Raw genomic sequence first — 16493 nt, forward strand, 5'->3', positions numbered from 1 at the left:
CCTTAACTTTTCAAGGAAACTGAAAACGCATTCTTCCTTTCTTCTTGTTCTCTGTGTGAAAACTACAGTTCTGCACATCTGTACGTAATTTATAGAACGAGTAACATCTCATGTCACTGGAGGGAAAATTAACGTGAATGGAGAAATCATCAAGTTTTTCCTTATGCTTTGGAAAAAAATTTGCCATTTGATTTTTTTTTCTTAACAATTAGGAATTTAAAATAGATAACTAATAAGAACCTACTGTCTAGCACAGGGAACTCTACTCAGTACTCTGTGGTGACCTATATGGGAAAAGAAACTAAAACAGAGGGGATATATATGTATGTGTATAGCTGATTTGCTTTGCTGTATACCTGAAACTAACACAACATTATAAATCACCTAGACTCCAGTAAAAATTACTAAAAAAAAATTAGGAATTTAAATTAAGGAAATTTTACTTTAAAGGAATAATTTTCAACCTGAATGAAGCAGGTTGTAAAATATGGCTCAACAGGTTCAGTAGCTTGAATGTGAGGTTGAAGTGAAGGTGTCACCTGGGGGCGGGGTCATCAGTCCTGCCTTTATCTGAGTCTTCCGATAATGAAGAAAGCACAAGCCAAGGCCAGGGGACGTATTAATACACTGCGTGACCAGGAAGCTTCCTTAAATGACAGAGCGGGAGGAGCTCTTTCTGCCCTAACTGTTCAGTCTTTTGTGACAATAGTATCGTTATCTCTGCAAATGATGGCTTTAAACCTCTTAAAGGGCTAAAATCTCTACCAAGAAACTATCCCTTCTAATGGAGAACCCCCAGGTTTTCCTGCGTCTCAATTCTGGGTTTTGATGCTCTTCAACTTCTTCCTTTATGTCTTCCCGATCTTTTAAGATAACTCAGCTAAGGCGGGTGGGCTATTAAGGGAGGGTTTAATATGTTGAACTCAAAGAACATGCTGAATATTTAGACAGAAAACACGTTGGGGCAACGGCCCCGGAAGCGTTGTGGGCATCTGATGACAGCCATACCATTGGAGCTCCCGGCGGCGTGGGACTGGCTCTGGAAGGTTCTGGAGCGGGTACCATACTGCCCTGAGAACCGCCCGCTCTGGGCTGGTAGCTCGTTCCACGCACTCCGGGAAGACGGGTGCAGGCTCGGAAGGGCCTCCACAGGGTTCAAACGCGGAGGCCACATCGAATCCAGATCCTGGGGTTCTTCTTTCAACTTCTCCCCCTCCTTGCCCACACGCTGGTAGATCCTCCCAGTGCTGTCATTCAGTAATCTTCTCATTCCTGTAATTTGTTTTTTAATTTCCATGCTTTCGTCTCCTAATGGAAATGGGGCCAGAGATATCACTGTAAATTAGTGAAAGAAAAAATAATCCACCACCAAACCAAACCAAAACCAAAACAAAACAAAGGCCACCCCTTCTTCCTTCTTTGGAAATGGGAATGATTACTGACTCCAGATGCAAGCCTCTCTTTTAAGAATCTTCCTTCCTCACAGGATTTTTTTTTTCTTTTTTGAACCAAAGTATCTGTATTGCACTGAGGGTACTTAATAAATATTACTTAAACATGATTCAAATTATACAGCTATAAAATATTTTCTATAAATAATAACATTAGAGGATGCCTAGATGTAGTAGGAGCTATTTCAAACATACTATCCTCTTAAATTGTCATCAGCCAGGATCTTTACAAAGATTAAGAGAAGTAGTTTTTTTTTTTCTCTCTAATCTGGGTGTTAAAATAAAAGTCTAATGCCAGGGTATGTATACACACTCATACAGTCACTCTACTAAATGCCTGCGATTTCAACTACAAGAAAAGGAAAAGGCCCACAGAAAGTATCTATTAGGAAAAACACAGCTCTTGCAGATAAATCTGGTACATTTAATACAATCATGTTTTAATGCACTCAGCATCACATTAGCCAGGTTTCTCTGTAGCACTAACTGCACAATGAATGTAGGTATTTTGTGTTGTCTAGTTAGATATTTAGCTAATTAATATATGAAGACATTACTGAATATAAGGCAACTTTTATACACTGTTTTCAAATAAGTATCTTCAATTTTTAAAATAATAAAAATATTAACTGTCTACCATCTAACATGAGCAAACACAGAAGGAACACAGGTTTCCAAATTGACAGTTCTGCTCTGTGTGGGCATGTTCTTGAGAGGAGAAATATTTTAATTTGTAATAAAACTCTTTTCACTTCAAACACCTGCGACAATGACAATATAGAAACAATAAATCACGTTCCAGATTTTATGAGAAGGAATGACCAAGCACAATTTAAGTCATGCAGAGTCAGCAGGATTTACGAGTTTCTCAAGATGTCTGGGGAACAGGGTGTGTCTGGAAGAGGTCCCAGAGGAATTCTGAAAGAGCAATCTGTATGCCAGTGTGGTTGGCGTTAGTTTCAGCATCCAAAGCTAAACCTTCCTGGCTAGGTCAGCAGCGCAGTTTCGGCAAGAAGGAGCTTCCTGCCTGCAGGGTTTTTGTTCTTGGTCTTCTAGATCAAGGACGTTGCACATGCGTCCACCTGCAGCACGCTGATCTTAGCTGGCACTGGCCGGTGGCTGCCACTGCCCTCCCTCCTGGATCCCTGGCGAGAGCTGCACCGGCCAAGCCAGATGAAGACAGGCGCACGGCCTGGCTCCTGGGTCAGTGCCTGCAGCACATGAATCGTGACACATCACAGCAAAAGGGATGCTCTCTTTCCAAAGGCTCCACCTCTGCTGCGGGGACTGAATTCTATGATAAAGTGCTGTCTTGGGCGGGGAAAGAAGTCATGAGGATCCTGGAACTTTCTAAGAGCAAATCTGCTTTGTCATGACCTTAGTTTCACAGCCCTAGAAGTTGTAGCTCTGAAAATTACAAGACTGAAGCTACAGTGTGAATTCTGCACACTTGGTCTTTTCACGTGGAAGTCCAGGTTCCTCAGTGGAGGAAGGAAGGCGCAAGCATCAAGGGGGATCCTGGCTGTGGGCTGACGTTTAGAAACGCTTCTTCTAAAATCAAAACTAAAAGCAAACCACAACAACAGATCAGGACCTGGGACCGAGGAGGAAGGAAACGGGTCTGTGAAGGAGGGCAGCGGAGCTGGCTGACGTCCTGAGAAGACAGCGCACGGTCCGTCTGACTGCGGGGCATCCGAAAGCACGGAACGTAGAAGAGTGCAACAACTGCCCAAGTCAAGGAGAGGAAAGTTGAGAGATGTGGGGAAGGCTGGAAACGGGCTGGTTGCGGGGAGCTTCTTAGAGAACACACGCTGGGCGTCCCCGGGGGACAATGGGTAACTGAACTGTCCTTCCTTTAGCCAGAGAAGTCGGGAGCAGCCCTGACCATACCGCCTGGGGAAAGAGCTCCTGGAACCGGATCACAGGCTGGCTGGCGATGATGCGCTCTGCAGAGAGGGGGAGAGTATCCTCGCACAAGCACATTTGGGAGGGATGGAGCAGAGGGCCGGGGGCCGGGGAGACTTGAAGACTGAAGGTGTGGACAACAGAAAAAGCCGAGCTGCCTGCACGCACTGGGATGGAATGGGTGCGGACTGCAGGCAAGCAGGGGCACCGCAGAGGCTCAGACCACAGACGCAGGTGTGTGGGTCAGGGGACAGGCCGGGGCTGGTGCTCCCCAGACCTGGACTCGCTTCCCAACTGCGCTGACCTGCTACTTGATACAAGACAAGTCACCTGCCTTTCTCTACTTCAGCTTCCTGAACCGTAAAATGAATTCTGAACCAGACCTTGCTGGGCATAACCTAGGGAGACACAGGGCAGTCTAGGAGGGATGCAGGTTTTTCCGTTACCAAGATGTTCACAGGGCACCGAACGCCTCTAAAAGTCCTTCTCAGAAAAAGTGGGCTTGGGCTTCCCTGGTGGCGCAGTGGTTGAGAGTCCGCCTGCCGATGCAGGGGACACGGGTTCGTGCCCCGGTCCGGGAGGATCCCACATGCCGCGGAGCGGCTGGGCCCGTGAGCCATGGCCGCTGAGCCTGTGCGTCCGGAGCCTGTGCTCCGCAACGGGAGAGGCTGCAACAGTGAGAGGCCCGCGTACCGCAAAGAAAAAAATAAAGAAAGAAAGAAAAAGTGGGCTTATTCTGACTGTCACAGTGAAGCTGAGTTCTCTGATTCCAAAACAAAAACAAAAAAGGGCAGGAAGTATTAAGAGATTGAGATGCGAAGCACTAGTTGACCTCTCTTTGTCTTTCCAGTTTTAAGGCAATATCTTCTCCACGTACAAATGTCAGGAAAAGGAAGCTCTAAAGAAGCAGGATTCCCTAAGGAAACCTGTGCACTTTCCTGATTCCTTTCCAAACCTATGCCTTTACTGATGTTTACCCGCAAGGGGCTGCATCTTTTTAGAAAAGACAAAACAGTAAGAAATCTTACTGACATGGGTCCATGCTATGTGGCTGCCTTATAGGTAAAACAGCCTTAAATGAAAAACGTTTTGAGCGCTTACTGACTAGACTCCTTTGGACAAGGTCTACAAGATAGTAGGCTGGATTCTACCCTTTGCTAAACCTCAAGACTCTACAAGATCACTTTCCTTTACGTAAAGAATTTATATAATACATACAGAGTCTTGCAACACACAAGTCACCATACAGGATCTCCTTTAACTTGGCCAGGAGAGAAAGATATACTACGCAGAACACGATTATTCATGGTTTGGGGTATTAAAGGAAAAAAAGACGGTAATGCCCAAACACAGAGTGAGCTGACGTGCGTAAACATTGTGTGTCCGTTTCTACGTGCCTTCTTTTCACGAGGAGCAGTCACCATATCTTGGCCCTAAAAATTAACCGGTGTTGACATGCAGTAGGCATTCCGTATACCTTTCTTAAGTAAATGAAAGAAATGTTCTATCAAAAGCAGAGTGAAGTCCAGTAGAATTAAATGTGATCCTAAGGTTATACACAAACAATATATTAATAGGATGGACTGAAAAAGTACCAGAAATAAATCATTCCATAAATATTTATCAAGCATCTCCTGGGCCCCAGAGATACAAAAATCGTCTTGTCCAAATTGAAAGGTACTCCCCCTCCAAACCTCTCAACATCTTCTACCCAAATCCCTTTATACTGGTTTGTTGTTCTAAGAAATGGTCCTGATTCTCCCCAGCCTGCTGGCCCTACGCCTCTTTTAACTCTGTGCCCCCGGAACTCCAGGTAGCAGATTGCCCCACGATCTGCAGATGCCTCTGCTTCCTTGCTAGAGATAAAAATCAGCTCTTCTCTGAGGTCCCTGCCTCCCTGCAGCCCCTCATGAAAATTATTCACCTCCCATTCCCTCAGGGCTGGGGACGGTGCCCCCCCCCCCCCCCCCCCGGCAAACATCACTCTTCTGGCCCCAGACAGAAGCTCACTGTTGTCTGAGTTAATGCCACAGCTGTATCACCTCCCACCCTTCTTCCTGAACAGCAGTCTGTGTGCCGGGTCTGTGTGCCGGGAGTTTAAGGCTCATAAAGAGAAGTGGCAGGTGATGAAGTGGAAATGTACAGCGAGGTCATCCCAGTAAGGTACCAGGTTATGGAAGAAAAATTTTGCGCTGGAGATAACTGGGTAGTTATCTCTGGGTAGTTCAAAATTCATTACCTGTTTTAACATAAGGATGGTAAATAACCAGACCTTTCCTTTAGAAAGACAAATCTGGCAAAACTATGGTGAAAGTGGTGTGGGCAGGGGAAACCAGCCAGCGGGTTGTTGCTAAAGGCTATGTGAGTGACCGTGCCAGTCTGTACCAGTACTGGGGGATGGGACTGGAGAGATAAGATGGAAAGAGAGACATTTAAGAAGGTTCCCCAGAGAGACTTGGTGATTCACTGGATGTGGGGATGGGGGCGGGATGTGAAGGAGGATCAATTAAAGATAACTCCAAGGTTTCTAGTTTGGGGGACTGGATGGATGCTAACACCAGTCAGAGAATTAGAAGGGTGCAGCGAAGTGGCGATACAATGAGGCTAGTTTTGACAAAGGCAGCTTAGGTAATCGGCAGGCAGTTGGAAATGTACATGAAGCTGACGATGAAGCAATGCTCCTGAACTATTCCCGTAGTAGCAGCAGCGAATATTACTACTAGTGGTAGCTGGCCTTCTAGACTAAGTCAGCCCCTGGGGTTCACCAACAATTTAGGGGGTGGAAGGTCATTGTATTCGGAGATACCAGATTTCCTATTAATCTAACAACGACGCAGAGAGCTCAAAACCCTCATTTCAACATTAAAAGAGCTATCACCTCATTTGTGTCCAAGCTGGGGAAGTGAGGCCATCTATGCCTCCTGGACTCCCCGTCCCCGTGGCAGGCAGCGGTCACAGCGGTCAGAACCGCGTCATCTCCAGCTCCTCACGTGCCCTGACCCACCGTCAAGTCCATCCCCAGGGTGCCACTGGGTAACTCACCTCTACCAAAGGCCCAACAGGCACTTAAAGCATGGAGGGACAGTCACCACTGCATCCAGTATGGGTCGACTCCTACTATGGTATCATGTCCAGTTTTTGGTTTGTTTGTTGGTTGGTTGGTTTTTTGGGGCCTCGGGGCTTGTGGGATCTCAGTTCCCTGACCAGGGATTGAATCCGGGCCACGGCAGTGAAAGCCTGGAATCCTAACCACTAGGCCACCAGGGAACTCCCATCATGTCCAGGTTTTGCGCTCTTTTAAAGAGCCTGTTGAGAAACTTGAGGAGAGCGTGCAAAAGTCAACGAAAAAGATGAAAGGAACAAGGAAAGGTTAAAGAAGTCAGGTAGTTTCTCTGAGAGATAAATGGTTATTGAGTGACTTAATTATCTTCAAATACACTACGAGTTATTACTGACATTGTTCTTTTTGTTTTTGTTTTTGTTTTTTTTTTGTGGTACAGGGGCCTCTCACTGCCGTGGCCTCTCCCGCTGCGGAGCACAGGCTCCGGACGCGCAGGCTCAGCGGCCATGGCTCACGGGCCCAGCCGCTCCGCGGCATGTGGGATCCTCCCGGACCGGGGCACGAACCCGTGTCCCCTGCATCGGCAGGCGGACTCTCAACCACTGCGCCACCAGGGAAGCCCGACATTGTTCTTTATCCACGAGGAAAAAGTAGACTCAAATTGTAGCTTCCAGGGAGGAGGCTGGGCGACATTATGGTCTAAAGAGCTGACCCTTCCAGTTCTAGAAACAGAGGAGGGGCATCTCAGAAGATGTGCAGGAGTGACAGTAAGAACTCTTTCTGTTTGGGATGTTGAAGAAGTTCTGGAAACAGTGGTGATGGCTGTGTGTCACTGTGGATATACGTTTCAAAAAAAAAAAAGCTTTAAAACTCCTTGCATTTTCCAGGTAACGATATGTTAAATAGAAAAACGCTGAGTTTATCAGTGAGAAATACTAAGATGACCAGGATTTATACTGAACGCTGCAAATAACTCTTCTCAAACACGAGTAGAAGTTGGCATGGAGCCATGTTGCAGAAAAGGCTGAACTACAACCTGTCAAATGACAACAGTGAGAGAAACAGCAGGAAAGAGGAGGCAGGGTCCATCAGGCCCAGGCCACGGCTCTCTTCACCACATGGCTTGACAGGTGAGCCAAAGAGGCAGGCATCTGGGGCACACTCTGCGCTCTGAGCAGACCTGGGGTTGGCATCCTCACTCCAAACCCGTGTTGGCTTGCAGATGCCAGCAGGGTCACAACTGGCCGTCCCCAGGGACCACAGCCATGTTTACCAGGGACACGCAAGCCTGGGGTTCTAACTCGGCAAGAACGGTCTGAGAAGCCCTACAGAACAGAGCGGTGGTTACCAAGTGAGCCCTTCCCTCCCCAGCAATCTGAAGTGGAACCCCCCAAAATAAAGAGGAAGCGAGCTCTACTGAAGAGAACGTGCCGGAACCCGCAGTCCTGAAACAGCCTTTGGAGTCCATTCTAGGACACAACGGGGTCTAAACGCCACTGACAAAAGCTCTGAACAGGAGGCGTTAACCCGCCTGCGTGCTGCCACGTGCTGGAGGACCCTCTCTCCCGTTCAGCTGCAGTTTTAGGTGAAAAATAATTAAGCCGCTCAGCACGTACATGGCGTTTTCACTGAAAGGACAACGAGGTTCCTTTCAAATCTATTTAGATAATGCCAGTTTCGTTCATCCATTCAATAAACATTTACTGTACTACTACTAAATATGAGACACTGTGGGAGCAGAGAGAGAAAAAGAAAAAAAATACAAGATACGGTCTCTCCCCTGCAGGAGTTTACAGCCTAGCACGGGACCCAAATGGATGCACAATGATTCTAAGGACCCAGGGCCTCTCTCCTAACACGTGGGCAGGCGCACCAGGGCTGGAGGCCAGAGCTCTTTTTAATCAAGGCTGAGGAGGTGATGCCAGGACAGGTCCCAAGACAGAATGCCATGGGTCCAGGCTGGAAAACAGGCCTTCAAAGCAGAAAGGGCAAGAAGGGCTTAAGACGGGCAAGAAGGGCCAGGGGAGCAGAGAAATGCCAGGAAATGAATCAAAATGGACTGTCACACTGCTTCTCAAACGTGTCCCTCAAAGAACATCTACAGAGGAGAATAAACTTCTATGAGAAGAAGAGAGTGCGATGATACCACTATAGCTACCCAACCAGTTCAGAGGGTTTATCTACTTCCCTCTCCCCCAAGTGTTCTTATAACATGGAAAACTTTGATTTTACAGTAAATACAACATGGCCTCCCAATACAACGTTGCTTCATCAGACATGGACTGTAATTCCAGCCACATTAAGTGGGTAGGTCAGAAGCCACCACTTCAAGTAATGTTCAGGAATACTCAAGCCAAAGAGCTAAACTCCCAAATACACGGGAGAGGTCTTATAAGTCAATGAAGAAAAGGACACGTACTGACAATGGAAAATGGGCACAGGACGTGAACGTGCAATTCACACGAGAAATAAATAGTTCAAATCTCTTAAGGTCCCTAATTATTAATGTAATGGAAGTTAAATAATGTGAAATTCTTTATCTATTAATTTGGCAAAAACTATAGATTCATAAAGCCCATTTTGGGTGAAGGTGTAGGATTACGGTCCCCTCTCATAGGCTGTTGTTGGGGGATCTTTTTGGAGGGAATTCGGCAATTCCATTCACAGGCATTTATCCTACAGAAACGTTCAGACAAGTACCCATGACACAAGTACAAGGACATTCACAGTAGCATCATTTTGCTAGGGAGACACTGGGAACCACCCAGACATCGATGAGTGAGCGTTAGATAAGTGAATTAGGGCATATCAGTACAATGAGATTACAGTATATCTTTACATGTCTGTAAAGAATGAAGTGGACGTTTTATAGTCATTTGGAAGTAAGTGAAGGATGAACCAGAAACTCCACGACGTCTGAGACCATGATTACTTCCTCCACCACTGGATAATCAGGGCCTAACTACTTGGCTCAAACTAGACACTCAACCTGTGTGGAACAGATGGAGATTTGGTTAAGCAAAACAAAAGTTACAAAACGTTATACAGGATGATTCAATTTTCCTTTTTATAACACACACACGTGTACTTTTTACACACACATGTTGTTAACAGTGGTTCTCAGGACTTCCCTGGTGCCGCAGTGGATAATACTCTGCGCTCCCAATGCAGGGTTTGATCCCTGGTCAGGGAACTAAATCCCACATGCATGCCGCAACTAAGAGTTCACATGCCACAACTAAGAAGCCCGTGTGCCGCAACTAAGGAGCTGGCGAGCTGCAACTAAAGGAGCCCTGGAGCCGCAAATAAGGAGCCTGCCTACTGCTGCAGCTAAGACCCGGTGCAACCAAAAAAAAAAAAACAGTGGTTATTGCTGGAGAGTGTGACTGGGACATGATTTTTTACTTTATACCTTGTTTTCAACTTTATACGTTAAAACTTTCAAAGTGGTTTTGGAATGAATATGTATTACTTTTTTGTAAGAAAAAAATAATCTGGAAGAATTACGTACCATCTTCTCCCTGTGGGAATGTAAAGCTGGGTATAAGGCAACTGGCAGAGGCAGCTTTGGACATAAAAAAATCTTCTCTAAGTCACCCAGGAAAGATGAAGCTGGGCAGGAAGGGGAAGTAGGTGGCCAGAGACGGCAGCAAAAGAAGGTCAAGGAAGGAGGGGCCGGGGTGGGGCATATTTTGCAACCCCTGGGATATAGGCCTAAGATGACTTTCTTTTGGAGCTCATTACAAGCCATGTATTTTTTTTAATTTAGTTAATTAATTATTTATTTTTGGCTGTGTTGGGTCTTCGTTTCTGTGCGAGGGCTTTCTCTAGTTGCGGCGAGCGGGGGCCACTCTCCATCGCGGTGCGCGGGCCTCTCACTGTCGCGGCCTCTCTTGTTGCGGAGCACAAGCTCCAGACGCGCAGGCTCAGTAGTTGTGGCTCACGGGCCTAGTTGCTCCGCGGCATGTGGGACCTTCCCAGACCAGGGCTCGAACCCGTGTCCCCTGCATTGGCTGGCAGATTCTCAACCACTGCACCACCAGGGAAGCCCAAGCCACGTATTTTTTAAAGGAATTTGGACGTACTTCGGGGGAAAAGTGTTAAAGCTACCATTTATGGAGCACTTAGTATGCACCAGGCCCTCTGGCGAGCATGCTGCCTACACTTAGTCCTGATCACAAAGCTGAGAGGTTCGGATGTTATGAATACATCTTACCCAGGAGAAAACAGAGGCTTTGAGTTTAGAAATTAGAGACCCACCACACTCCAAGGTCCATGAGCCTCACTGCTCTATTAAGACGCTCGGGAAACGAACTAGCTGGATGGCAGGAAGGGCTCCATCCACAAAACAGTCCCTCTGTGTGGCATCCAGGAAGCTGTTGTGACCTGCGCTGGGCGCTGTTTGAACTAGTCAGCACCTTAACCCCCTACTTATCTTAATACACATGGTGGAAACAATGAAACCTTTGGACCAAGCTATGTTTATGGAGTCCAACTTACTTGTACTGTTTCAAACTAAAAGAAGACGGCTCAGACGTGTCCTATAAATTCAAAACATGGTTCATGTGAGTCCTGTTGGTTCTACAAAAGCCAAATATTTTAACTTGGAAAAAGGAGAATAAGAATTTTTTTGTGTTCATGGTTCTGTGAAACATAAAGCAAAAGTCTTCGAAGGCTGACAGTACACACAGGAAAAATATAACAAGATTGTAGATCAAGGGCTGCTTCCATTTTCCTAGGGTAGCATAACCAAAATCTTGCCTTCATTCAATATGACAGAAAATGTTCATAATTTACTGTCTGGAAAGAGACAATCCTTTTCAATATAATCTGAAATCTTGACCCTCTGCTCTACTGTACAGAAAACTCAAAAAGAATGCTAGTACAGAAGTACACATCCCCCCTCCTGACTGAGATGTTAATTCACATATTTACACCGTGGGTCAGTTAAGGATGAACAAGATTATGGACTGGCGGTATTATATTTCTTCAGTCATTTAAAGTTTTAAAAATATTCCAACTTAAATACACATGCTGTCATACAGTTTCATCTTCAACGTAAATAATGTTAATGATGATGAAAACGGATCACATTCACAGCACCTTTCTCTTCCAAGAATCTCAAGAAACTCTGATGACTTTGGGCCCAAAGGCACCTGGAGGTTGGCAGTGGTCGCCTTCCCTGCGTGAGGCCAAGGGAAAATCTCCAGGGGTGAGGCAACCGCAACTTCAATCAGAGGCTTTCAAACTTTTTTGATTGTGACTCACAGCAAGAAAACCAAAGTTTCACAAATGTATCCTTCCTGCACGCAAGACACTCCGATATTTTCTATTTCTCTTCTTCTTCTTGTTCCTGTTGGTGACAATCTGCTAAATTGACTTGACCACGCACTTACAGGTCACGGCCACTGCCTTAAATGCCAAGTTTCCCCGCGGCCTTTCCGCACACTTCCTGGATCCCCCAGCCTCTCTCTGGTTCCAGGGACCATCTGTCTGCGGGAGCCCCGATCCCACTTCGGGGCTCCAGGCCACATATCCAATTGCCCACTGGACGGCTCCACTTGCACATTTCAAGAGCAACCTTAAAATCACATCCAAAAATGTATTTTATGATGACGATCCCCGAGCCTTAATAAATAGCACCAACCCGCTGTCCAAGCCAGAAACCTGGGCCTCATTTCCCATCCCTCCCCTCTCACAGCCAATTAATCACCGAGTCCTGCTTATTATAACTTCTAGATTGCTCTTCAGTCCTTCCACTCGCCTCCCATTACCACCTGATGGGGCTACGGCCAAAAGCCCTCAGCACTGCTCCCCGCCCAGCCACGTCCATCCTGAAGCCAGGGTGATCTTTCAGAAATGCAAACCGCATCACGTCGTGGCCTGCCTCGGTGGGATGCCGGCCACCTGGGGATGGGGCCCAGCGCTCGCGCTGGGGGGCTCGTCCAGCCTTGGCTACTGCCACGTCTCGCCTTGTTCTAGATGGCGGCTCTGGGGTCTGACACACAGTAGAATCACCTGGACAACTGTGACAAAATACCAGCGCCCAGGCCTCGCTTCAGGACAGTTAAATCCGAATCCCATTAGCGACTGTCCTGGACGGCCAGAGGGCTCCCTGCGTCATGGGGCCCTGTCATTTCCTGGCCGACTCACAGCCTCGGCCCCATCCCCATACTTACTCTTCAGGTCTTTCTCTGCTTAAATGTCCTCTTCTCAAGGGTCACATCCCTTAACTCCCCAGGTGAGGTCCCCTGGTTCTGTGTTCCTGTCACACCCTAGTGGGCTGTCAAATCTCCTAGCCTGGCACCAGGGGCTGCTCAATAAAGACCTACCAATGGATACAGGAATGGGTTAATTCTAGTATCAGCTATGCTGGGACGCTACTGTTGAGGAAAGCTGCGGAAAAAGAAACCCCAAAACACTACTGATGTACAAGGCGTCAACCAACATCTGTGACGGAAGTTCTCCCTGTTTCCGTGGGGCGTGGGGTTTGCAAGATGAGGCCACTTGGTGCCTAGAGTCAATCGTGTCTTTTAGGCAAGCTCTCCCAAGGGAACGCGTCTCATCCTCAGCGCCTTCCTAGTTTATCGAAGACGACAGACAGGGCACCGTTTCCCCCATTTCACAAAGGATAAGACTGAGTTACCCAAAATGACCAAAGGGAACCAGAGGAAGGTGGATTAGGTCTGGGCCCCTCACGGCTGCACTGCTCCGGCTATCAGGGCGGAGTTAAACAGCTCACAGGGCTCTCTGGAGCCCCCATTCCCACAGCAAGCGCTGTTCCGCCGTATTTCACACGATGCTTATTAAGGTGCCCATTAAAGTCTTGCTGGTAATTGAAAAAATTATATACGTGTGAGGAGGGTGAGTTAATGTTCACAGAAGAACCTTTACTTTTGCACCTCCTGACTTCTTCCTTTCAAGATGTGCCTTAGGGCTTCCCTGGTGGCGCAGTGGTTGAGAGTCCGCCTGCCGATGCAGGGGACACGGGTTCATGCCCCGGTCCGGGAAGATCCCACATGCCGCGGAGCGGCTGGGCCCGTGAGCCATGGCCGCTGAGCCTGCGCGTCCGGAGCCTGTGCTCCTCGGCGGGAGAGGCCACAACAGTGAGAGGCCCGCGTACCGCAAAAAAAAAAAAAAAGATGTGCCTTAACCTTGCGTTTCTGTGGGGTTCTTTATACTTTATGTGTGGGTGTCAAGTCACGTTTGAGATATAATTCCTTTAGCCATACAAGCAACTTCGTAGGCTATTATGTTGCATCAACTTTTTCTATAAAAATAGATTGTTCAGGATATTATTCCTGGAACAGAAAAAAATTCTTGGAATTACGGAGTAACTTACATACCACTGTTCCAAGAACACATTACTTATTTTATCATGACAAAGTCAAGTTATTAATCTTCTGGCTTCCATTTCGACAATGAGAAATTCTGTGAGATGCACAGCAGACACCTGCATTACATTTCAGTTCAACTTTATATCATCCATAAACATCTCTGTTTTGGACACCTCGTCCAAACAAATGCTCACAGAATACTCTATGTAGCATTCCATTTTTTGAAACTATAAAAGTCCCTTGCTGTTAATTACAGAGACAAACGTCTCATCACACATTTGGTTACCAGATAGCATAATCAGTTTTCTCCATTAACCTTTCAGATATAAAATTTGATTTCCAAGTTAAAAAAAAAAAAACATTGTAAAACCCTTGGAATTCAAATAACACAGTGTATATCTGTACACACTCGGAAAAAAATACAACACCAAGAAAACCATTTAATGGATTCTTATTTACAAGGATACTGATTGTCTGGAATCTCGAAAGAAAATCTGTCTAAACTTCTTAATGGTTTTAAAATATATGATCAAATATGCCGGCAATAAGCTGTCCTTTGTGCGGAAAGGAGGCACAGTAACCTGACCTTGAATGGAATGTGCCCTTTGATCTCTCTCTTCTCGGGATGGTGATGCAGCTGAACTGGTCCATCACAGCCTCTGTCATTTGTTATCCCCCTTCATACGGGCATCTGAGAGAGAACGGCGAGGGAAGGGCATCCAGTCGATGGCAATGCAATAGTTTTTCTCCACTCAGAGCTGAAGGACCCCACACCCCTGGCCTGCTAAGGACCGCGCTCTGGCCCGCATGTGCTGGGGGCAGTCCTGATCATCACAATGACTGGGTGAGATGCTCCCGACCCGCCAGCATTCAGAGGGTGAGACCTAGACCTCCTTCCACGCACAGGACAGTCCTGCCCAAGAAAACCGTCTCGGCTCAACACACTGTCCCACTCGGATCAGCGAATAACTGGCGGCGAACTACGTTTTAACATGTCTTAACAGGGTCCTCATTCATTTATCCAAAATTAGCGATCGAGAGTCTACTTGGTGCCAGGTATCGTGCACTGGGAACACAGGAAGCTTGAAGTCTCACCCTGCAGGAATTCAAGCTGAGACTCAAGGGGTCAACAGAGGATCTCATGGGCAAGGCAGTTAGTAGAGGTGGTTGTAGGCTGGGAGCAGCAGAGCAGATGCCAAGCCCACGGCATTGCAATATCCCAGGGGCACCTTCACACCGTGCAGCTTAAGCCTGCGAGGCCCTGGGGGCGGGGGCTGGGATACACACAAGGGCGTCCTATTCCCAAGTTCAACTTTAAAAGGGGGGCCTGGGGACTTCCCTGGTGGTCCAGTGGTTAAGACTCCTCACTTCCACTGCAGGGGGCGCAGGTTCGATCCCTGGTCCAGGAACTAAGATCCCACAAGTCATGTGGCTCGGCCAAAAATAAAGAAAGAAATAAAAGGGGGCCTGCTGTTAACCTAGTAAGAAAGGGGAAAAAAATGTGTAATGAAAAGTAACTGTTCCATTGTCAGTGTTGGTGTATGTTACTCCTGCCATGTGAGGTCCAGGTAGCTACTAAGGAGGATGTGTAGATTTTCACCTCATGCAGCCAGGATGGGAGCTGGGAGGTAAACGAGGTGAATGATAAAGCTTCAAGATGGCTGATCTCGCTACTTTATTTTTAATTTGAAATCGGGCTCCTGGCACACTCGTCAAGCATCCTTGGATGTTTGTGATGTGACCAGTGTGGTGCTGGGCGTTGGGGACACAGAGATGACCGTGAGGGAGTTTCCAACCCGGGGGGGCGAGACAGAAGTAAACTGGCAGTGCCTTCGCTTTGGTAGAGATGCTGTGGAAGGAGAGGGGAGGGGGAAATCAGAGAAGACTGCCTGGAGGAAGTCAACTTGGAGCCTTTAGGGATAAGACAGCCAAGCAAAGCGAAGGGAGCATGGTGCAGGTGCGGGGTTGCCAGCAGAGGCGGTGGTCCGTGCAGCCACCAAGGCGAAGAGGTAAAGAGGGGAAGTGAGGCCGCTGCAGGAATGGGAAGTGGTTTGGTGGGAAGGGCAGTGTCAGGAATAAGCTTGAGGCAGGCAGGTGGCAGCTCGTGCAGGGTCTTATCTGTCATCTGGGTCCTAATCTGAAAGCCACAGACAACCAGAGGTTCAGGCAAGGGGGTGACTCTCCAGGGGCCCTCCATGCGCCCCCTGCCTCAGTCACCATAGGTCCCGGCATGCATCCTGCTACTGCACTAACATTCCTTCCCAGGTAGTGTTCTCTCCAAGAATCTGTTACTTTCAAGAATAACAGACTTGTTGCATAAACGTCCTAGATCTATTTTCAACTTTGAGATGCAAAACCCACTGTTCCGGAGTCTTTCTTTCACCTTATGGATGGCCAGGCTCTTTTCCTCCAAAAGGAAACATCCATATTCCCATGGGAACCAGGGAAGCTAAACTGTTAAGACATCTTCTTAGATTCTGTCCCTCATGAAGATTTCTTTGTTTCAGCGATGCGGTCGTGATCGTTACTGGAAAAGCCAACTCTCACAACGCATCACACGTTTCACTTATACGGCGGTTGCTGACCCACACCGAGCTCTTACGAGAAACAGAAAGACAGGTGCGTGCAGTTGTGTGATGGGGCTGGGGCAGGGTTCCCAAACGGGCCATTCACCAAGGTCTGCTGCTACTTAATGCATGGATTTTCTTAAATCCAGGTAGGTAAACTTACTGCAGGTGG

The 16493-nt window shown here is 47.3% G+C and overlaps 1 protein-coding gene across 3 annotated transcripts in view; it reads right to left on the reverse strand.

The window, feature by feature from the left end:
* The window catches only part of BEND7 (BEN domain containing 7), a 77019-nt gene that overhangs the window by 51203 nt on the left and 9323 nt on the right, over positions 1–16493 (reverse strand). For all 3 annotated transcript variants that reach the window (XM_060006258.1, XM_060006257.1, XM_060006256.1), the window contains one exon: positions 1009–1308. In XM_060006258.1, the coding sequence (XP_059862241.1) occupies positions 1009–1308 (300 nt within the window). The remainder of the gene's footprint in view (positions 1–1008; positions 1309–16493) is intronic.

This window comes from Delphinus delphis, chromosome 2, assembly GCF_949987515.2.
Source record: "Delphinus delphis chromosome 2, mDelDel1.2, whole genome shotgun sequence".
Lineage (NCBI taxonomy): Eukaryota > Metazoa > Chordata > Mammalia > Artiodactyla > Delphinidae > Delphinus > Delphinus delphis.